Source organism: Ascaphus truei, chromosome 21 (genome assembly GCF_040206685.1).
Source record: "Ascaphus truei isolate aAscTru1 chromosome 21, aAscTru1.hap1, whole genome shotgun sequence".
Taxonomy (NCBI): domain Eukaryota; kingdom Metazoa; phylum Chordata; class Amphibia; order Anura; family Ascaphidae; genus Ascaphus; species Ascaphus truei.
In genome coordinates this window covers 19263474-19287227 of record NC_134503.1, presented here as the reverse complement: position 1 = coordinate 19287227, position 23754 = coordinate 19263474, and the positions used below count along the sequence as shown (strand labels likewise).

The 23754-nt window shown below is 41.8% G+C and overlaps 1 protein-coding gene across 5 annotated transcripts in view; it reads left to right on the top strand.

The window, feature by feature from the left end:
- Positions 1-23754, top strand: part of LOC142472285 (discoidin domain-containing receptor 2-like) — a 140013-nt gene that overhangs the window by 106008 nt on the left and 10251 nt on the right. For all 5 annotated transcript variants that reach the window (XM_075579261.1, XM_075579260.1, XM_075579257.1 and 2 more), the window contains 12 exons: positions 968-1196; positions 2336-2483; positions 3786-3888; positions 4431-4617; positions 5588-5834; positions 7694-7798; positions 9553-9710; positions 11920-12118; positions 15792-16036; positions 18554-18675; positions 19454-19651; positions 21014-21248. In XM_075579261.1, the coding sequence (XP_075435376.1) occupies positions 968-1196; positions 2336-2483; positions 3786-3888; positions 4431-4617; positions 5588-5834; positions 7694-7798; positions 9553-9710; positions 11920-12118; positions 15792-16036; positions 18554-18675; positions 19454-19651; positions 21014-21248 (2176 nt within the window). The remainder of the gene's footprint in view (positions 1-967; positions 1197-2335; positions 2484-3785; positions 3889-4430; positions 4618-5587; positions 5835-7693; positions 7799-9552; positions 9711-11919; positions 12119-15791; positions 16037-18553; positions 18676-19453; positions 19652-21013; positions 21249-23754) is intronic.

Below are 23754 nucleotides of genomic sequence, written 5' to 3'. Positions count from 1 at the left end.
TGGTCAGTCTCTCCTGGGAGACTCAAGAACACTCCTCTGTCTCCAAAGTTCAGCTCTCAGTCAGAGCTAAGGAGTTACTTCCTGTCTCAACAGACAGGCTTTTGTAAGCAATCAAATCAGGCAGGTGGTGTTTATTAATTGACTACCAGCAGTTAACCACCACACTGCTAGATCAAAGGCACATTACTTGAACAGGGATTACTCCCCTGTTACAAAAAGTTTATCCAGATTTTTTTTTTTTAAATGTCTTGTTTATTTTGATATTTTACCAGATTTTTTGTTACAAATTCAAAACAAATCAAAGTTTCGGCAAAATAAAAAAAAAATAGTCGAACCAAAACACCAGTGAATGTGCCCAACCGTATTATTTGTTCCCCTGGAAATGCATAGGAGTGAATCCATCTATTGATTATGCTCAGTAGACCGCTTCTATTTTACAGGTTAGAGAAGAGAAACACCTGGCACTACATCTTTCTGTAGTTTTGTTTGTTTTTGTTCTAGGATTGAAACCGGGGTTAATGTAAGCTCCGGGGGGTCCCCCTGCCTCCTGAGCTTCTCTGCAGCCAGGGAACTTGTGTGCCTAACGAAATGGCGGGTTACATGTCCCGCATCATGCTGGCCAATGGGAAGCTGTGGCCTCATCCCTTGCGGCTTCCTATTGGCCGCGTTACCTGGACATTTAAACCCCACAAAGATGAGGGCAGTCCCTACGGAGGTGTATATCTTTAGAAGCAGGGGGTACCCGGATAAGAAATTAAAACCATTCAGCATTGGAGACCCCCTTCTTCAATCCTAGAACTAGAAAAAGAGAAAACATGTATTGCATGGTGTATTGCTGCTTTAAACAGTTTATGGATGGACTTTTTGCTGGTTTTTAATATCACTGGTAATCTAGAATGAATGTTTTTGCAGAAGAGCTGTTCATTAGGCATGTATGTGCGTGCAGTTTACCCTCCCTCTGCTCCAGACTACAGAGAGAAGAAGGTGATGGAGCCTGGTGCCCAGCAGGTCTGCTACAGCCGGAGGATGTACAGTTCTTACAGATAGATCTCCACAAGCTTTACTTTATCACACTGATCGGCACACAAGGACGCCATGCCCGGGCCACCGGGAAGGAGTTTGCCAGAGCCTACCGTATAGACTACAGCCGTAATGGAGAGCGCTGGCTTTCATGGAAGGATCATCAGGGCAAGCAGGTAAGGGTTACACTTATTACAATACTGGAGCATCTTTAGGAGTTCCCTGGGATGCATTCTACATATTCTCACTATTGGTTCTGTTTAGACAATGGAGAACCAAAGAACATTATTGATACTCCACCAATTTAAACAAAGTTGCTAGCACCTTCGTGGAACAAAAAAAAGCCAATGTGGAGGACTATCTTCTTGGGTATTATATTAGAGGACAGTGGGTGAAGGAGGCACATAAAATGTACATGGCGGGTCTGCTGTCAAGGCTACATTGTCATATCCCTTCCACAGAAAGGTAGTTGATTGTAATATGTTTATTTTGAGAGAGAGGAGCTTTAATCATTGACGATAGGCCATCCACGCAACTTGTACCTGCATCTTTCTGCTTGAAATACCCTGTGTTCTACTGGTCCCACTACACTCTGCTTCATCTAAACATGTTCTGTACTACCGCATGGATGAGTAAGGCACACACGACCTTCAGCTAGATAAGTGTACTGTGTTTACACTCTCTTCCTACATGATCAGACAAGAGTAGGTACACTGCATGCTTCTTTCAAAGGACTCCTCATTCGTCCCTGACACTATAACCTCTTTCAACTCAGAGCCTCGCTTAACCCCTCACATTTTACAAGAACAGGACTCCATTCATTATTAAAAAAAAAACATCTTCTAAACTACGACCTCATGCGATTTCTATGCCCGCACAGAGGCCCTGAATCGTCAGAGTGGTAAAGTGGTCACTGATTTGTCGCTTGTCCTTGGCATAACTTCAGATAATAACCGCTCAGTTAAAGTGAGTCCTGACCTTGCTTATGCACAAGTAATCCAGTCAACTTGGTTTCGAAATAAAACAGGTTTTTTTATTTGTTTTTTTTGCACTAATTAATATACTGATGGGAAAATCTTAACATGAATTGTAGAGAACAATGGCAGTCTTTGGGCACACAAATCAATTAACTTATTATTCAAAAAGCAGGACTGTTTTATCCACATGGTTATTGAGGGTTATCTTGGACTTACCCCGTCTATCTCAATAAGGCACCCTCCGTAGGAAAATGAAGCGGTGCCTCCTTGTTTGTAGTGTGTTGGGATCATACTATATTTCTCAATTAATAGGCTCCCTCTCCTGTTTGTGTTTGAAGGTGATCCAAGGCAATGTCGATGAGTACGAAGTGGTCCTTAAAGATCTCCGGCCACCAATAATCGCTCGCTACATCAGAGTGATCCCTGTCACCAAAGTTCCCATGACGGTCTGCATGAGGGTGGAATTATATGGCTGTGTCTGGTTTGGTAAGCAGGACCCTAATCCTTTAAAAATCAAATCCCCAATAACTAATTTCTGCCACAATATACTTCCCAGGCCCTCTATCTTGCATGTGTTTACCGTGTTATTATATACTGTAGGATGGAAAGATGTGCAGCAGCCCTGCTGTACAATGTTGCTACAGTACATTAGGTTCAGAGAGTTGTGTGCAGTGAACTTTACCATCAGGGGACAAATGACATAGAATGGAAAATGAATGGGTGGTTTAGTTCTGTTTCTAATTAATCTGCATTATCTTGTCTGCATAAAGTGGTTTGTGGCTATGACAACTTTATTTACTAAAGTCTGCCGTCTGCAAAGCGAGGAGTGCCAACGAATCTCACGAGATGTATCAACGCACACACTCCAAATGCTTTGAATGTTATTCCTTTAGATAAATAAATCTGGCGCCATTGTTTCCAGTTGCTTTACCCAAGGGCAGATCTTGGTGGATAACACACTAAGTTTCTTATTCTTCATCAGCTGAATTGGCCGATTGGGGCGTTTTGCAGCTGAGCTTCCGCATTGAAGTCAATGGGGGAATTTCTGCCGCGATTGTCTGCTTCGGCTGATGCAGAATGAGCCCCTACGTGTGAAATTATGCAGATCCTCATACATGTTCACCACCACCACATGTACATTTTTCGTGATTACCTGCAGAAGTTAAAAGAGAAAGAATGGTCTAGTCTGAAAGTATCGTTGTTGTCTTTGATGCTAGTGAGCTCATTTTAATTATGCGATGGCTCCTTGGGACATTTAGACTATATTTCCTCAGATATGCAATGCCATAAGGTACCATTTCAGTGGGCCATCATGTGCCCTACAGTGTAGCATCGTAGAATATATACTTATTCCTCTGTCTCTTTAATGGTCACAACTCCAGATGAACAGCTGCAGTTGTTTTTAGGGAGAATTGCACCCCTGTGACGTTTGTAATAGAGGGAAAAAATTGCGCAGAAATGTGCACTTCCTTTTTAGGGACATTTCCTAATCTTTACAAATGAAACACTTCGCTTGATGTGAACCCTTTAGATCCCTGGGAAGTAGGGACCATATTTCTTTTGAATTTGCTTTTAAACTCTTTAGCAACACTAAGCGATATTTACAGTAGTTATGAGCAAAAATATATTTTTTACAAGAGAACATGTCTTAACCTTTTAAGAAACGGGGTGCAGTTGTGCTTTGGTCAACCAATCAAAGCCTTTGATTTAGGCAATAACAATGGTTGGCACAGGTATATGTTATGTTTCGAGCTATTTCTCAACACTTGTTATGTGAATTTGTTCTAGATGGTTTGATATCATACAGTACTCCTGAAGGAGAGACCATTATGTCTCCGGGCTCTGTTGCATACCTGAATGACTCTACCTATGATGGATACCTGGAGAAAAGGTATTGTGTTGGGGGTGTCAAAACTTCTGTTGAGGGTGGAATTATTCTGAGTGTGGCAGTGTTTCTAAATAAAGTGACTTTTTTTACCCTTCTCCTATCCTGTCCTTATCAGCAAGCCAACAAAGATAAGGGGAGAGGATAAGAGGGGGACTCTGTCTACGCAAACTCTTGTTGAACAACGTAACATCAGATAAAAGGGAAACGCCAGAGTAGATGAAACCCTTCCCAAGTCTCGGCTCACCATCTTATATAAACATCTTTAAAACATTACTTAAAAATACTTACAGATGTTTCGAAGTGGGTATAAAGACATGAATCGCTCTGATATAATCCCTTAAACATGTCTCTGACAATAGTACTCTTTGGTCCTAGGAAGGATTTCCCTTTTAATCACACATCCCAGTTAATATTTCGAGTTCCTACGTGTTACTAACCCTTTGTCATTCTTCGTACCACTCTACTGTTGTGGACATTGTCCTTTGCTTCTGGAAACAAGACAAGCCTTCTCTAATTGATGATGATGGTCTCTGTTTAAAACGCAGGCGCTTGTTTGGTGGCTTGGGCCAGCTCACAGATGGAGTTCTTGGATTGGACGACTTCACTCAGAGCCATCAATACCGTGTCTGGCCTGGCTACGATTATGTAGGCTGGAAGAACGAAAGCACAAGCAATGGTTATGTAGAATTTGAGTTCCAGTTTGACAGACCCAGAAACTTCACATCTATGAAGGTAACCACCCATATCACACAACAAGGCTCAGGTGCATGTGCAGATGTAGCAGGCTTCGTTGTTCCCACAAAATAACGCAAGATATCCCGTTATTCAGAATATCACTGTTTCTACAGGATTCAGTGGTAGTGTTAATGCAGAGTATCATAATATATCCCACAGGAACCTTCCCACGGGGAGCAATGAAGTCTGCTACAGCTGTACTCCCAAGATAGAGAATAATTGATCCGTTTCATTGTGCTGATTTCATTTGTTTTAATATATTCTATAGTTCAATGTCCTAGCAGCCGTATTGGTCCAGGAGAAGTATAGATGTATTGTAGGTTGTGATAAAATAAAGGAAACCAACTGAAGAGCTCTTCATAGATTCAATTACAGTGTACCGAGTTTTCAAAACATTACAGGTTACTTCATCCAGTGTATCTGTCACTAAAAGGCATCACAAACAGATGAGCAAATCTTGTAAAATCATAAATCTATTTTTTTACATTGTGACAAAGTCCCTGGACAGAAAAATACATCTTGTTGTGTACTCTGCATCTTTGATCTAGACTATAAAGCAAACTATTCCTCCATGGCCGAGGTGCTTGATTTGAAGAAAATAAACATTTTTTTATTAAAAATGGCGAGCATATTTCTGAAAGACACGTAGCAGGTGTCATTGTCCGTTCTGATAAAATATGGTGGAACATGTAATATTCTGCGCCAACCCTGCTATTGAATCCCATGGAAACCGTGATATTTAGTGTTTTAGCCGGATATGTTATTTGGGGGGGAAATGTTATTCTACATCTGCAAATTTCCCTTTACATAACTGTGTCTAAATAAATAAAAAATAAAAAAGCAGTGGTCCGCCTGGTACTATCACACTTTGATCTTCCATTTGCCCACCGTAGAGGTCAATGTAAGACTGGTAATGTCTTGAAGGTCTTCATGGTCATCATGGGTTGTTCTGTTGTCCTTTCCCCAGGTGCACTGTAACAACATGTTTTCCAAAGGGGTGAAAATCTTCCAGAAGGCGGAGTGCCTCTTCAAACCGCGGCTGCTCTCCGAGTGGGAGCCTGACTCTGTGGGTGTCGTTACGGTGCTGGACGATAAGAATCCCAGCGCCCGGTTTGTCATTATCCCTCTGCACCAGCGGGTGGGGAATGCCATCCTGTGTCGCTTCTACTTCGCTGATACCTGGATGATGTTCAGCGAGATTTCATTCCTATCAGGTGAGACCTCTGTAGCACGTGTTGCCTGACTTTATACCCTTTTGAAGAGGCAATCCCCTCCAGGACCAAAGCAAACTAATGATATTGATATGACTACTGAGTTATATCTAGGTCGTTGATGCTTCTTTTATCCAAATTGGACACTTAAAAAGTATATTTTAAAAAAAAAAGACTGGCCTGCTCTGGAAACCTGGGATACCCCGGCAGGCGGCATCTTCCCCCTACCTCCCCCTACCTCCTCCAGCTCTTTAACGTCTCATTGTCTAGGACATTGTTACGTTGCTGTAAGCCATGCAACAGAATTAGTATTGTTAGGGTAAGTGGAATGGGGTAACATTTGTAAAGGGTTTAGAGGTTCTTAAAAGGTTGAACACCACTGACTTGACCACTTATTGCCAATATTAAAGTAATCAGTCAACTGACCAGTGATGAACTAGAATCGAAAAACTTCCTGTGAAACTGCCATTGTTTTGAAAGGTCTCCTTTATTATATACTTTATTGTACAATGCAAACAATTGTACATTATTTATAACGTTATCCGCTTATAGCACGGTGTGATTCTTTGGACCCCAAGCACAGCGTTATAAGGGGGTTGAACTGTATGCATCGCAGCTAGTAGTGAGTGCCTGAATATTACTAAAGTGTCCAACGTTTCGCCTGTCGCAGCAGCCCTTGGCATGCCGCTCCTTGACAAAGGCTGCTGTGACAGCCGAAGACGTTGGACACTTTATTTGGCGTCAATAAATGATTGCATTTATCAAATCCATGGAGCCTCTACTCTTCCTTCCCTGTGTATCCTGGATTGCAGCGGGCCTTCCCTCACGGAGTTGGAGAGCACAGGTATTAGTATCTCAGATTTAGATTGTGTGTGTGCAGCATTTTCCCACATGACTCTGAATATTACTAGCCATGGTAATTAGTGGGGTGTACCTGCAATTCAAGCGCGGCCCGGCTTTCACTTTCCATGAAGTTGCGACCCCATTGCATTTTGGGGCGCGACTTTAGGGAAAGTAAATCTTGCCACATCTGTGTATGGGATAGATGTTAGAAATGCTTGGAAACTGTTGAAATCGTGAATTGGCCTATTACAATGCATGAAAAATGTAATTACAAGAAGCTTGTGGACCTTCTCCTAGTTTTTCTTTTTAATCTGGCCCTCTTTTGGAATAACTAGATGGAGAGTCCTGTAGTAGATTCTACCTGCCATTGTAATTAGTGGTGTGCAGGGCGGCCAACAGAATTTGTTGGGCTCAGGACAAATATAAGCAAGGCGTCGCCTCCCCCACCCCTTCAGCACACTGGGGAGGGGGAGGAGGAGGAAAACGTATGAGCCTGGGGGGGGGGAGGAAAAAGGTGGCATGGGCCTAGAGTGGAGGTAGGAGGGCATAGGAGGAGGTATGGGGAGCGGGAAGCAGATGCGGGAGGGTTTATAAAGAAGTGTGGACATGGTGGAGGGGAAAAATGATGTAATGTGCCTGGGAGCAGGGTATAAGGATGTATGGGGGAGGTGTTAAGGATTTAATGCGCCTGGGGGGTATGAAGAGGTAATGGCCCTGGGGAGTCAGAGGCCTGCAAAAGAGGGGCCTGGGCCGGTGGACAGGAAGGCCCTACAGGCCTGCAAACGGGGGGGCTGTAAGGGTTGTGGCCAGCGAAGAGGATTGCCTCAAAAGGGCAGCCTGGGCCTAAAGGGGTGGGCATACATGGTAGGGGTGGTGGCAGGGGGGCCGGGCCCCTTGACTGACCAGGCCCGGGACAAGATACTTGTTGCTATAAATAGCTTAATGTCTTACCGAACGACTCTGACTGTGGAATGTCTTATACTATGGCTGATGTAGGATTTGTTGGTTCCTTCTTCCAGATATGGAGATTGCAATGCCTACCTTTGTCACTCTCCCTACTACTAGTACTACAACAACTGAAACCACTGAGGCGCCTTTGCAAAACACTACTGAGAGGATAACGGGTAAGTGGATACTGTCACCCAGAATAGCATTGTTTATTTTTTCAACAACCACTCCTAAGTGTGCAGAATTTCCAATAGCTTCAGTATACTGCCCATTATTCCTAATTGGTGACGGATGAAGCCTTCGCACACATTTGAAAAAGTAAAGGATTTTGCACAGTCGGCTAATTATGGTAATTTAACCATGTCACAAACAAAGATCAGTCTTATCACAAAAAAACACTAGATAAAGGTTGTAAACAAAAACAAAAAAAAACACAACTTTTGTTTACAGTGGAAATGCTAAAAAAAATATTTTAAAATACTTTTGCTTTTCTGATTTTATTTAGTTTTTATTTTAGTTAAAGTTGCTAATGATATCAAATTAAACTCGTCACTTTGGTCCTAGGAGAGACTTTTAAAGCCAGAAATCTGCTCTACTCAACATCATTTTTTTTTTACATTTTTACCATCGCAAAGTCCCTTTCCTGTTTTTATTTTTATTTTTATTTTTTATAACAATTCCAGCCTTTTTGTGTCCTAGAATTGAATTTTGAAGATATCCGTTGCATACGTACCAAGATTTTACTCCATCTAAAAGGGAGAACTAAGCTCTGCCCCTTTTGGACCTATGCACCCTCTCACTGCTCTCCTCTCATCACCCCAGGCAACCCATCACTACCTACCTTCTCCTCCCCTCGTATCTCACTGCTCTCCCCTCATCACCCCAGGCAACCCATCACTACCTACCTTCTCCTCCCCTCGTATCTCACTGCTCTCCTCTCATCCCCCCATGCAACCCATCACTACCTACCTTCTCCTCTCCTCGTATCTCATTGCTCTCCCCTCATCACCCCAGGCAACCCATCACTACCTACCTTCTCCTCCCCTCGTATCTCATTGCTCTCACTTTTCCTCCATTATTTGCACTTTTTGCTCCTCCGCACCCTACTGTCCACTTGTGTAACCCACTGCATACATATGTTCTCCCCTCTTTAACCTATTGCACAGCACTCCAAAATTATGGAAAGGCACTCAATTGTATAAATAGTATAGCAGTAAGAAGTTCTGCCTTTGCTGGTAGAGTTTCAAGGTTCTCTACCTACCATTAACTCAAACTTGTAGAGAAGATGGTTTTCATTGTAAGGTACACAGGGCTCCAGATTCATAAGAGGGACTTGGCTGTGTAAATAGTATAGGGGTAAGTAGCTCTGCTGTTGATGAAATAGCTCAGTGATTTAATTCCTCACTCTTGAGGCGGCAGACTGAACCCTTTTGGGCGGAGTGTTGCGATTTAGTTGCTCAATATTTGCCTCCCTGGAATGTTAAAACAGCGACTGCAATAGTAATATTTTGTACCAGGGAAATAATAAACAGGTGTAAACTCAGAAAAAAAATGTTTAGAAATATATAATCGGCACAACATGAATTATCATTTTTGTTTTTTGGAGAGGTTGCTGCCAGAAGGACTAGCAATTCACACCTCAAGTCAATGCGTGCTTACAGAATATAGATTTGCTTTACACAGTACAGATCCGTACCTTACAATTTAATCTGTGAAGAAGTGAGATGTTGGTCATAACCTACAACAAGTCCCCTGGACCAATACGGTTCCCAGAACTTTCAACTATATCATGGTATTGGCATAGAATTTTGAAATTGAATCAGCTGTCCCCAAATTCCAAGCGGAGACCTTCCAATAATCATGACTTCTCTCTCATGGTGTTTCTGGAGTGGTTTCCTATGTCTGATGTTTCTAACCTTCCTCTACCCAGAAACCACTTTTCCATTCACCATCAGCCGACCGCTGGACAAACCTAACGAGTCAAGGACGTCAGTTCTGATTGGTTGCCTGGTGGCCATTATTCTCCTGCTTGTGATTATCATTGTTCTCATCCTCTGGAAGCAGTATATACAGAAGAGACTGGAAAAGGTAACATTGCAATATACAATGCCATTGTACTCCACTACAACTGCTACATGCATTGCATCACATTGCTACGCTGTTATCTGTTAGCTGCTAGAGGAAAGCTTTGTCCAGTGAATGGAAGTTAATATCTTGCGAACGCCATGTAAATGATTACTCACTATATTTAACTAGCTAAAGTGCACGGCTTGCAGTACTGTGGAGTCATCTTTTCCATTGCCGATTTGAAAACATGAATCAATGGATAATAGCACCCTCTTTTACCCATGTCCTATGTGATGTCATCAGTTATGTCATTTCTGATGTCATATGTGATTTGTAGTTAAACATAGACAAAAATCTACTCTTTGATCACAGGAACCATCGTGCAACATTTTGTTACGATATCTTAAGAGGTGCCCAAATGCATAGCAAACCGACAAACAACTCTCCATAATATATAGTAGACTAGCTGAAAGAAACCAACCTCATCCCTCCCTTCATCCTCTCAGCCCCCCTACCTCGTCTCTCTTGCCATCTTCTCTCCACTCCCCATCTCTCTGCCATTCATCTCTCCCCCACACTGAACACTTTCCTTTAATACCTTATGATGTCCCCAATTCCTTCCGCCTTTCTCTCCTCCTCCAGCATCCTTACTTTCTCCTTGCGCTAACTGACTTCCTCTCTTTTCTTTCTTCATCTGCTTTCTGTGTAAACGTTATAGTTATCTGACTGTCCTTATCTGCCACCAGGCTATGTGCATTATGATGTCACCAGTATGATGTCACGTGCCAGATACATAGCCTACCAGGTACAACACCCAGTGGCTGACTTGCTTGTCAGAGAAATTGTAATAACTCATAGAATTAAAAATAGAATGTATCCAAACAAAGAAGAAAAAAAACTACTTTTTGATCTCATGTAAAATGTGGTTACGATATCTTAAGAGGTGTCCAAATGCTGCATAGCGAACAGACAGACAAACAACTTTCTAAAATATATAGTAGATAAGGGAGGTCTGCCTTAGCCTGTTTTCAACTTTCTCGGTGTCTGTTTGTGTCCCTTTTATATTCATTTTTAGCCCCATCCAAATTAATATGGCTATATTATTCCCTATGAAGCAGAAGACATTTTCACAGAATGCTGAAAGGGGACCTATATCTGCCTGTCTCTGAACTCTGGCTCGTCTTAGCTAATTTAACTCTGCAACTGTGCAGCCATATAAAACCTCTTGGGGGCAGGATGAATTCCCCTTAATGCTGCTCTTTGGTAGTTACCCTCATACAGTACTTGAGTTACAGTAGTAATTCCTTTGCATTATAGTTAGAGGTATTAGAGTTCCATATCTGTCAGTAGTCCCTCCGTTTTACTTCACACACAAACCTTCTGATTTGCTCTATTGGCCTCAAATAGGAATTTTATATCATGGAGCCGTACTTTATAGACTCCTACACTCCTTCCGTTTTCTTTATCTACACAGCATACGTACGTTCAAGACTCGCGCCAATATTTACCAAGAGGTGCGATGTCATAAAACTTTCTTGCCCATTCTAATGAAAAGTGTGTTATGCTATAGTACTGCTTAGTTAATATAGCTCTCATACCCCGTCCCCTCTCCCCTCCCCCCCAGAAAAAGCACTTCCAATGACCGTTACTCCCAGTATACATTGTATATCTCCATGGAAAGGCCACTGCTTATTTTAGTGAGATTTATTAAGAAGGGGGCTTAAATTGATCCCAGACACCGTATTCCCAACAATGAAAGTTGGATTACAGTTCTTAACAAAGTGCCAACATTTCAATCTGATCCAAATTGTTAGCTTGGCTCTGCTCATTAGTTGTAGGTTGTAATACCTACATGGGGACCAACATTACAGTTCTTTATAGATGAATTTATAGATGAATGGATAGTGTACAGAGCTTTTGAACCCTCATATGTTCTTTGTGCTTCCCTCTGCATGGCGATGGAGGGGGACCCTGGTGGGCGGCCGATCACGGAGGTTGGGTTCGACTTCCGTTATTGGCTAGCTGGGCACACCCAAAAGACACTGGGCCTGGAACACTTGTCCGGGCTTTATCGCCCTTGACAGCGGCCCTGAGTATGGGTGATTTTGAATCTTTCTAAGGAAGCTCATTACATTAAACCGCTCATTTGAGCTGCCCCTTTAGACGCTTGCTGAGCTGTAGCCGGAAGAGCAACACATTCTTACATGCATTTGTGCTTCACTTTGTACAGGCCCCGCGTCGAATCCTAGAAGAAGATGCCACAGTACGCCTTTCCTTTTACAGCCACACCATCGGCAACAGCAACCAGACCCAAACCCACCAATCCAATCCCACATACGAGAGGATCTTTCCTCTGGATCTGGATTACCAGCAGCCAACTAAACCACTGCGCAAACTTCCGGAGCTCTCCCAGAGCGCTGAGGATTCAGGTGAGAGACATTACAATGTCTATATGACAACCTTTACTATGAGAGCCCTTATTCCATATGCTGTGAGGCCATTTCCCCATGCTGGAGATGACCGCCGAGGGGCTGATTTTATATGTGATGAAGCAACTGACCAGGAAATTTCAGCTTCTGTGGCACATGTAGAATCTGCCTCTTAGACTTTCTAAGACTCCTTCAACTTCAAGCTGCAGTTTAACTGAATTGTAGTTTCCTCCTGAGCTAAAGTCCCCGTTGAGTACTGTAACCCAGTGCTGGAGAAGAGATTGCTCCATTCAAATGCAGATGAATGGATTCATGGCCTATTGAATAAGAGCTTATACTATACATTGTATACTGGACTTGGGACCAAAGTGAACTGCAGCAAGACCCTTTTTGCACTGAAGGGGTTAATGAGTTTAATGTAACTGATTGACACACACAACATTTTTTACTAGTAAGAAAGGAAGAGAATCAGCGCTCTCGAAGAGAAATCTTGATATAATAGAACGAGAAGTGCAAGGAACCCAGAGGGGCCCCTAAATCCCCAACTAACTACCGTATAATACAGTGAACAAAAGAGGCTGCCCACTGGGCTTTTTGCTTGAATGGAGCTGGTCTCTGTTTGCTTGCTGTTACTTTGCTGATACAGGTATTGGGTAACACTGGTTTTTTTTTCTTCCTGTGGATGGACTTTGAGGGAAGTACTGTGGTTACTGTACATTGAACCTGCAGGAACGGGCCAAAAGACGGGCGTTGACCCTAAACGTTGCCCCCCTTTATTCATTATTTTTTGTTCCCACACCCCTTTTATTTTTTGGTTGCTCCTCCCAGTGTGACATAGCTCCTTACCTATACCACCGGTTTTACATTTTTTGCTACTTGTCCTACAGTCTGTTTGCATGTACACGAGTTAACTTTAGTTTGCTCTTAAAGTCATTTTCTTCCTTACATATTATCCTGTTCTTGCATAGATTTGCATTGTGTTAAGTTATCTTATTGTGTTTCTGTGAAAGGTTGCGTCCCAGCCTTTGTTTAAAGAAGCCGCAGCATCAGACCCTGGGAAGAATGGAAGAGGCTTTTGCTGTTCTCTGAACCTTCTTTTTATTAGGTATTCCACATTCAGGTGTACAACAACCAGTTCCCCCAGCGTGATGTCTCCAGCCACAGAATAGCCAGCAATATCTGCATTAGAAAGTTTGCATCCTTTCACTGAAGTTCCACAGACATCCTCATATCACATAACAGCAACAAGGAGTGCAGAAAAAGACCAACCTCCTATCACACAGCATCAACAAGGAGTGCAGCACCCCAAGGAAAGAAACCCCCTCCCTTTTATTACTGGTTAATTTGGACCAAACCAAATTAAGTATACCACACAGGGGAGTTGTCTCCCAAAACTTACACAATTAGCAAACATAATATACTTCACACAACATATAATTTTCTATAGCAAGCCCCAAAACAGTACCTTTTACAAACATCCCATGCATGTCTTTACTCTGCAAAATAAATGGCATTCAGTATCACTTACTTTAATTCCCCCTCCATACCATGGTATAATCCACCCTGGATGGTATGCAGGAAGGAAACGCCCTTTTCCTTTTTAACAGGGACTGCCCATGGCTGTGTAACATCAAACTGTGTTTAACACCAACCACACCTGCATTGTACTAACTGACCTCAGGACACCACATTAAAGGTTAGTAAAGCTTAGATAAAGGAAACACAAAGAAAAGATCGCTGGGCCCAGCAAAGAAAACAGAAAGAAAGATAGGTGGTGCACTTGATGCCAGAAAGCAAACATGCCTTTAACTTCCACAATAATGCAAGCAGCCCTGTCACAGTTTCTTCAATGCTTTTTGAGTAAATAGACCAATTTGCATCCCTTCTACTGTATAGTGTTTCTATTCATGAGTGTGTGGGTTCCCCTCTCTTGTTCACACAACATTTTTTTATTCCACCTACAGGTAACCCTTAATAGTATTTTAAACCTTTAATGATTACACTAGATTCTTCGAAGGTATTTATTCCAGTACCTTATGATGAGACTATTTATGATCTCTTATGAGAACAGGCAAATTGTTAATCCACACTTCTCTTCCTTTGTTATGTTGTACTGTATGTAGCAGTCCAGGTTTTCGGGGAGCGCAGATATGAATTTTTGTATCGAGCCTGATTCTATCATTAACAGATAAGCAAAGGTCAATAAGTACCAGATAAGGCAAATTAACACATTCCGAAAGCAATCAATGCATTGCTGGCCTGCCGGACCGTGAAAGGGTTAAACAAAACCCAGTAAAAAATTAAAATATTAACTTTTTTTTTTAATTACACTTTTTCAAATCTGTTTTTAAGGCAGGTTAAATATTTCTAAGAAAAACGATTATAGTGATATTTATATTATTTCTTTGTTTATGCTTGATTATAGGACTTCTTTAAGTTTGCAGATCTGATTATAACCTAAGCCACTTTGACCCATATTTTAGACGACGTGATATTCCGTAAGACACCTTATGGCCTGTGCACTTGAATGGGATATACAGTAAAAGGCCATATTTAGTATCCATAAGATACCTTCCAGCACGGTGTCGCAAATACAGCCCATTCCAATCAAGTGAATAGGTGGTAAGGCGTCTTCCAGCATGAAATGTGTCTTATACAATAGCAGCGCTTAGTAAATATGGACCTGCTCATTCCTAAGCTCGCCCCTACTGCAAGTGCAGAGCATTACAATGTTTTCCTAGAACGTCCCTGCAGGACTGGCATGGTGATAGACCTTGACGTCTCTGCAAAGCATTTTGGGACTAATATACACTGTAAACATACACAATGTTATCACCTCTCCCTGCCTAGTATGACCCCTGTGACTTTGCTTCATTACAGTAAGTTCCCGTGCTTTTTAACATTGTATTTGCCATTCTCTAGCACGTGCAGATCTTGTTATTCCTTTGGTTGCCCTTCAGTGTCCTTCCTCATTGTATAAGCAGAGGGTCACAGTCACCACTGGCCTTAAAATGGGTTAAAGGGGCAATCCTTACTAGGACAAACGTGTATTAATTACAGTGACATGTTTACGAGGTTACCTGTGGGGGATTGACACATTTTTACAGAAAGGTGAACTCTTTAAGTGTGTTTGAAATCATTTTAAAAGTCGGTTTGTAATCGTGCTGAGATGACATTTGGGAAGGATTTGATTTCCTCTGTCTGCTCCATTTTGTGCAATGTTGGTGTACGTTCAACAATGGCTTACACAGCCAGAGCCCCCCTCTTCCCCTCTCCTCGACCTCCTCTCCCCCCTGCTTCCCCTCCTCTCTCCCTCTCTCTCCCACTCTCTCCCCCTCTCTCTCCTCTCCTCCACCCTCCCCTTATTTTTTGGGATCTCTGATAAGGACAGGATGTAATAAGCGTGAAGAGAACACTTTCAGTGGACCATAAGAAATTCAACTTATAATTACAGTATTCTGTTTTTTAAATGAAAGCAGACACATATCTACTTTTAGCATACTGTACTTAGATTTGTTTAAGGAAATTAATTAGACGGTTTAATTTTTTACAAAAGTCTGGTTTCGGTCCGGCATGAAATTGGACGTTTAATCTGCTTCCATTTTCTCCTTCGCCCTACATTTATCTTCCAATATATGAGCACTTACAAGCTGGGTCTCCCATTTCTCTGCAGCTTGCAGTGGAGACTATGCAGAGCCAGATCTGACCAAGTCCACCCCACACCAGGGATTCCAAAACAGTGTCCCCCATTATGCAGAGACCGACATAGTCAACCTGCAGGGCGTGACCGGCAACAACATGTACGCTGTACCAGCCCTCACTGTGGACTCGCTCACTAAGAAGGACATCAGTGTTGGAGAGTTCCCACGGAACCAGCTACGACTAAAGGAGAAACTTGGAGAAGGCCAGTTTGGAGAGGTATGGGAAATTGGTCAATGGTATATGGAGGGGTTTTCTCACCTTGGAGGGCCCAGGAGGCTTAAAAGGGGAGGCTCAGAATTATCAGAGGGAAATACAAACTGGGAGATGCAGAGTGGCAAAGACAAAGGAGGACACAGGGTGATGAGAAGAAGAGGGGTCACATAGCGTGACAGTGATTAAGCAATAGATTAGAGTTAATTAATAATCCAATATATATTTCACAAAGTGAAATCCTTATTGCTTTAAATAAGATTTTTTTTTTGAGATTGGCTCAACCCAAGTCTTGTTCATCTTGCTTTCAGTACCCCTACATAATAGGAATACCAAAAATAAAATAATTAGGAGAAGGTGTGGCTCAGTGAGTAAAGACACTGGCTGGCACTGAGTTTGAAGCAGAGGAACCTGGTTCAATTCCCTCCTTGTGACCTTGGGCAAGTCACTTTATCTCCCTGTGCCTCAGGCACCAAAATCATAGATTGTAAGCTCCATGGGGCAGGGACCTGTGCCTGCAAAATGTCTCTGTAAAGCGCTACCGAAAACTAGCAGCGCTATACAAGAACAAGCAATTATTATTATTATAATTGCTTTTGGAGAGCCCATTGTAAAAAGATTGGGATCCACGGTTTTATGGCAAAATCCTACTGTTTCACTAATATATTTACTACACACGGAGTATAAGCCTAATTTGTTATTATTTGAAGTGCAACTGCCCTTAGTGTAGCTGAGCGCCTCATACTTTTCCGTAAACTTTGCTGTAACACCCCCTTTCTCCATCACAGTAAATGGTACTATCATCTATCCTGTCGCCAAAGCATGTTGCCAAGGAGTAACATTTGATTCTTCCCTTTCCTTCTCCATCAACATTCACGGCATGGCTACATTTCTTTGCTTCTTCCTCTCTAATATTGCCAAAATCCGCTCTTTTCTCTGTCAATCTGCTGCTAAACCTGTAATGCATGCCCTTATCCTCGCCCGCCTGGATTATTGTAACATACCGCTAAAAGGCCTCCTTGCCTCACAACTTTCTTTCTGCTGCTGGAATCATTTCACTTTCTCCCCAAACCGTTTCTGCTCTTGTCCTCCTTAAATCCCTCTCCTGGCTTTCCATCACTTTGGGATCACCTACAACGTTCTTCCCCTTATCTTCAAGGCTCTCCACTCATCTGTGAAAGGATTTGTGTGACTGTCCCTTTAAGAATGAGTGCAAAAATCTTCTATTTTGTAGCTGCTTTCTTCAGTTTTTTTTACTCTTGGACATTACTTTTTTTTTGTCTGCATCTGGACTGGGCATCAAAAGTTTTGTTCGCAGTATTTTTCTACAGACGTCCTTGGCTTACCTCCTTCTTTGACTAATCGACTAAAAGTAACAACACATATTGCCACAGATTATTCTAGCATGGGTCACAGATGTATTACTCTATCCAATCAAATGTTAGAAGTTTTTATGCTATGCCCATGTATAAAAGGGTAATATATCGGTTTGCAATATCGTTTTCTGTCATGTGAGCATATCCCTGGGTATGGCTCTCATCTTACGAATTAGTAAAACCAGCTGAAGAATGAATCCATTGCTTGTGGGTCAAATTATTCCTTTATACATTATTATTCTTTAACATCTGCTCCTTCCTACATATTAGCTTTGGTCTCTCGTTATTCCCCTACTTGTCTCCTGTGATCTACCCATAACTGTCCCCTCTCCATCCCTTTCACCTCCACTGCTCTCTTTCGCCTTAAACCCTTTCCCTCAGTGCCTCTTACCTGTGGAACTCCCTCACACTCGGTATACACCAAACACCCTCTCTCCCTGCCTTTTAAACAAAGCATTTCAACAGCCTGGACTCCTGGTTACTGCCCCACAGTCACTTCAACCAACCATCGTGGCCAAGCACTGCCATCCACTGCACTTATTCCCTCACCTGCTGTCTCTGCACATCTCCCAACATAACACTTAGATTGTAAGCTCCCCGGGGCAGGGATTTCCTTTCCCATTGTCTTACTTTGTTGCTCTTATTGTGTTACTCCGTGTACTGGTTTTTGTCTCTCTTGTAAAGTGCTGAGTACACTGTGGGCGCTCACATATATAGTACATACAACGGTTTGATTTTTCTTCTGAGGTTCAGTTGAAGGTTAACTGCACCTCAGCAACTTTGAGCTTCCTCTTCCACTCCTCACTTAGGTATGTTCCTAATTAAAGCCGATGTGTGTATAATATATTTATACTATATATTACATTTATGTACCAACTTCACTCTCAGGGGGGCCTGGAACACATTTCAAAGCAGTGCATTGCTGGCCCCACAATCCGTTAAGGGGTTAAGCAAAACGATTTATCATATCGTTATAGAACAACATCTGTTGTTTTCATTTTATTCTGACCCTGCTGTAATGAAGGACTGATGCCACCCATTTGTAACTGACCTCTGAGACAATGCTGGACATATTACTGGGTGTCTATTAAATGTTCACTTGCATTGTCTCCAGGATCCACATTCAGTGACTGACCTCCCGTTCCAGGTTCACCTGTGTGAGGCGGAGGGGCTGCAGGAGTTCCTGGAAATGTCCTCCAGCGAATTCAGTGACCAGCCCGACATGGTGGCAGTGAAGATGTTGAGGTCCAATGTCACCAAAACCGCCAGGTAAATGCTGTACCCCGAAACTAGCAGCAATTTTGAAGCAAAGGGGATAATAAAGGCCGTATCCTCAGCCGCATATGCAAAGAGGCGGTGTCATACAGCCATAAGTACTGCGATGTACACGCTTGTTCTTACATGTGACTGTTTCACTGGCAATGGTAAGGTAAGATGTCCTTTATTGCACTGGGTCAGCTTTTGCATTTAATCCTATCGAAATTGTGCGTGATATTAATAGCATTGTATATAATGAGCACAGTTTAAGATACGGACTGTCTACTTTTTCCTTGAAATTCAAACTAGATTATCATGCAAAATTCACAGCATTTGCGCCTTATTCCTTAAATAAGCTCAAATTGTGTTTAGCAAGCAAGTCACCAAGGGTCAGAGGTTGTGTGTAGCCTTTATAATGCATCACATTGAAACAAAACTAGGACACCCACAGGTTCATTTACTTTAGACTTTTGCACCCTTAGCCAAATGAAATAGAGGTTTCATTTGGATATAGCTGTAGTCTAGAGACCTGGCCATAGCTGTGGGTTGTCACCCCATTAGTTAAAATTTTAAATAATTAGTCCTTGCCACTAAATGTCTCAAAATACAACAGTCTACTTCATTAACTGGGCAGCTGTCAGTTTGACATCTGGAAAGGGGCCATACCACTTGTTTTGTCAGGGTTTCAAGTAACATAACCCCTGAGCTGCCTTGCTGCATATGCATGTTAAGAGTAATGGAGACTGTTTATTAAATTGCTTGTTGAGTTGTGACACTGGATCTTCTCCAGGAATGACTTCTTGAAGGAGATCAAGATCATCTCCCGTCTGAAGCATCCCAATATCATCCGTCTGCTGGGCGTGTGTGTGCGAGACGATCCTCTTTGCATGATCACGGAGTACATGGAGAACGGAGACCTCAACCAGTTCCTGTCGCAGAGAGAGATCCGCAGCCAGTTCACTACAGCGAACAATATTCCATCTGTAAGGTGAGCTGAGTTATCTGCGCTTGTGTATACAGTGTGTTTGTGTGGTGGTAATGCCATTAATATTGAAGTGGAAGAACATTGGCTCTTGACCCAGTTCAAGTTCCTTCTGACCTTGATCTCTTTATCATCTACCTCATTGTGTGCTGGTATCAAAACAGAGGGATTTATTGTGTTTGATGTACAGCCAGTTGCACCTTATCACGAACCTGCACAATGAACTCAGATAAGCAGTGTGATAATTCTCAAATCCTGGTTTTGTGTTTCTATTTGGTTTGTTAGCAATTTTGGTAACATAGAGTAAGGTCCGAAGAAAATCCAGGCTGTACTGATAGCAGAAATTACCTGAAAATTGGTTTGCAATTTTTTTTTTCTAACATGAAGAAAAAGTTTCAAAAAAACTAAAGTGTTTGAGTAAACTTTTAAAGGAGAAATTTCTAGCAAAATTCTAGTAAATAAAAATTCTATAATTTCACTATTTAGTCTATTTTCCAAAATGACCAGACTCTGAGTGAGCTGGATAGAGAGGAGGACCCCACCCAATCTCTATTTCAGAATCTGCATTAAACAGTACTTTTGTGCCAAGCAATCAGATGTGTTCATCTCCACCAGACGGAGAGGACCGTGTGGCACAAACCGGATTTTGATCATTGCTAATTTATTTGAAGCCAAAAAACACAACGTTTCTACCGGATGGTCTTTATCAAGTGAGAACACGAGGCACATGTTCTCACTTGATAAAGACCAACCGGTAGAAACTTTGTGTTTTTTGGCTTCAAATAAATTAGCAATTATCAAAATCCCCCTTTGTCCATTTGTAGGAGCACGGTAATTGTATTAATCTCATGTTATGTGGTGTGCAGCATCTATCTCTATTTTTATATGCATCTCCACCAGAACCAGGAGTTCTCCTATAGCTGAATCTCAGGATTCTAAGATCCCCTGATTCCCGAGATATGTATTATTGAATCTTTTGCCAGTACTGTATTTGCAAGAAAAAAGCCCAAAGATGTCTGCGGGGTTACCGAATTGGAAACCGCGATGTCATCTGATGTTACCTCTTTCTATTGGCCGTCAATGTGAGGCTAACTCCAGTGGCTATATTGTTTCTCCCGGACAAGAATTATTGTACAGGAAATTTCCAAAATATATCTCAGAATCTGGGTGGTCCCCATGTCTTGGAATGCCATAGATCACCTCTGGGGGACCCCTTGTATCAAATAGTTTTTAAAAAAAAAGTTATATTTATATGTACAAACACAGAAGCATGGCTTAATGTTTTGACTTCAGGTTGAACCTATCTGGTCTTCCATCTTGTCTCTGGTGCAATTATGAATCAAGTTTTTCTGTTTTCTCCCAATACAGCCTTCAGAACCTCCTGTACATGAGCACACAGATTGCCTCTGGAATGAAGTACCTGGCGTCCCTAAACTTTGTGCACAGGGACCTGGCCACGCGGAACTGCCTCGTGGGGAACAGCTACACCATCAAGATAGCCGATTTTGGCATGAGTCGGAATTTATACAGTGGGGACTATTACCGCATCCAGGGCAGAGCAGTGCTGCCTATACGCTGGATGGCCTGGGAGAGCATTCTCCTAGTAAGTGATGCTCAAACACACACACACACACACAGGGTCTGTTCAGGCTGATGCACAGGGCACTTTGTGCAATCCTTACCAAAGAAACACCCATCAGTAAATCATTTAACAACCGAAATAATCTAACGATGTGAAAAGCAACAATATGGCTTCTTTTGCTCTTTTTTCCCCCCTGGAAATTCATTAAACATTTCTCTTATAGGTATCAGATTTTAGTAAGAAAAATCATTTGGTTGTCCCCCTCGCCTTAAGCATGTCACTGACCTGATGTATATATATTTTTTAATCTGCCTACCATTTGTGTGGTAAACACATGCCTTGAAGGGTTTTTATGATGATTGGCAACAATTTTATAACCAAAAGGCATTAGTTGAGCATTCGAATTGTTAGTTTAGCTCTGATCCTCTTGGTTTGCAAAGTAATTGTGAAGCCATCATCCATCAAAAGACAAACGTAAATGAGAAGTCCCCCTAATTAACTTCTATTTTGTTACGGTTTGGAAACCGGGGGATCTCCCCCCTCCCCCCAGTTCCCAAAATAGTTAGAAGTTATTGGTACAGGCATACCCCGCATTAACGTACGCAATGGGACCGGAGCATGTATGTAAAGCGAAAATGTACTTAAAGTGAAGCACTACCTTTTTCCCACTTATCGATGCTTGTACTGTTCTGCAATCGTCATATACGTGCATAACTGCTATAAATAACGCATTTGTAACAGGCTCTATAGTCTCCCCGCTTGCACACAGCTTCGGTACAGGTAGGGAGCCGGTATTGCTTTTCAGGACGTGCGGACAGGCGCATGCGTGAGGTGCCGTTTGCCTATTGGGCGATATGTACTTACTCGCGAGTGTACTTAAACCGGGGTATGCCTGTATTACTTCCTGGTTTTTAAAGTGATTTAAATAGCCATCCAATAGGAAGCCACAACCCATGGTGATGCAGCTGAGATTTGGTAGCCATGTTGTTTACCCTAAGTCGATTTAAACCCAGTAACTTCACTGGTAAGTATATATGGAACCAGGAGCCCCCAGAGATGAAAATAGGGCTATTTGGCTCAGGGGGACCTCTCGTTCCCACACTATAAAAAACATGGTGGCTAAACAAAAACCCAGTAAAATGAAGAAATAAAATAGGTCTCATAGGAAATGAAAACCATATTATATGCATTCAACAGACAACATTTTAGAAAGGCAGATTTTAATAAACTGAGGTATAATCTACAAAGAATACATTTGGATGACGTTTTTGCTGGAAACAATGTGGAAGATACATTGGATAATAAATACAAAAGAAATAAGTCTAAACCAATGTGACTGAATAAACAGGTAGGAGAGGAAATGGAAAAGAAGAGGCAGGTGTTTAGGTTCTTGAAGTCAGAAGGGACGGAGGCATCGTATCCGGATTATAAGAAAAGTTGCAAAAGGGCTATCAAATTAGCAAAAATAGATAATGAAAAAAGGATTGCAATAGAAAGTAAGATCAACTCTAAAAAGTTCTTGAAGTACCTTAATAACAAATAAAATGAGACAAGAAAATATAGAACCCTTTCAGTGTGAGATGGGCAGGCAGATTATTGTTGGAGATGAGCTAAAGGAAGAGGTATTCAATATATTATTTGCCTCTGTGTTTACCAGGGAATAATCAATTGGAAAAAATATTCCACAGGAGGAAGCCACAACCTCTATATTAACGATCAATTGGTTAACCAAGGAAGAAATTCATAGGCAGCTTGATAAAATTAAAGTAAATAAGGCCCCTGCCCTGATGGGCATACATTCAAGAATTCTTAAGGAGTGAAGTTCAGTATTAGCCAAACCATTACATTTAATATTCAAGGACTCGATTTCCACAGGACCAGTAGCACTAAATTGGCTTAAAGCAGACGTGGTGCCTATATTTAAAACGGGAGTTTTATGTTGTGAGTAACATGTTGTTAATGCAAAAAATGTTGGAATAACCACAAAATGGAGGAAGTTTAATGCAAAAGAATTTATTGTAATACCATGAACTGCAAACAAAAACCAATAAACTTCAAGTTATAAAAAAAAAAGGGAGCTAGATCACAACCAGGGAATTACAGACCTGTAAGATTGACAGTACTGGGGAAGCTACTTGAAGGTTTAGTATGGGATTGCAGATACAAAAGATATCTTCAAAAAAAGGTTGGACATCTTTTGAGAAAGGAAAGGTATACAGGGATATACCTAATAAGTAAACGTTGAAAGACTGTAACTTTCTAAGGAAGCTAATAATACTGATCAAAAAAAAAAGGTTGACCTGCTACATGGTACTGCCCATTTAACCTATTAAACATACTACTGCTCGCAGCTCACTTCAGTCCTAAGAGTGGCTGACTTCTCCTTTAATGTGATTGCATCTTTCTTGTTTAATATAAACACTGTTTAATATAAACGTGTGGGACCTCCCCTTCAGTGTTTGTCAATTATTTCTTGTGTACAGTATCCCAGCTCAGTATTCAACCCAGCCTTGGCTTTCTCTCCACA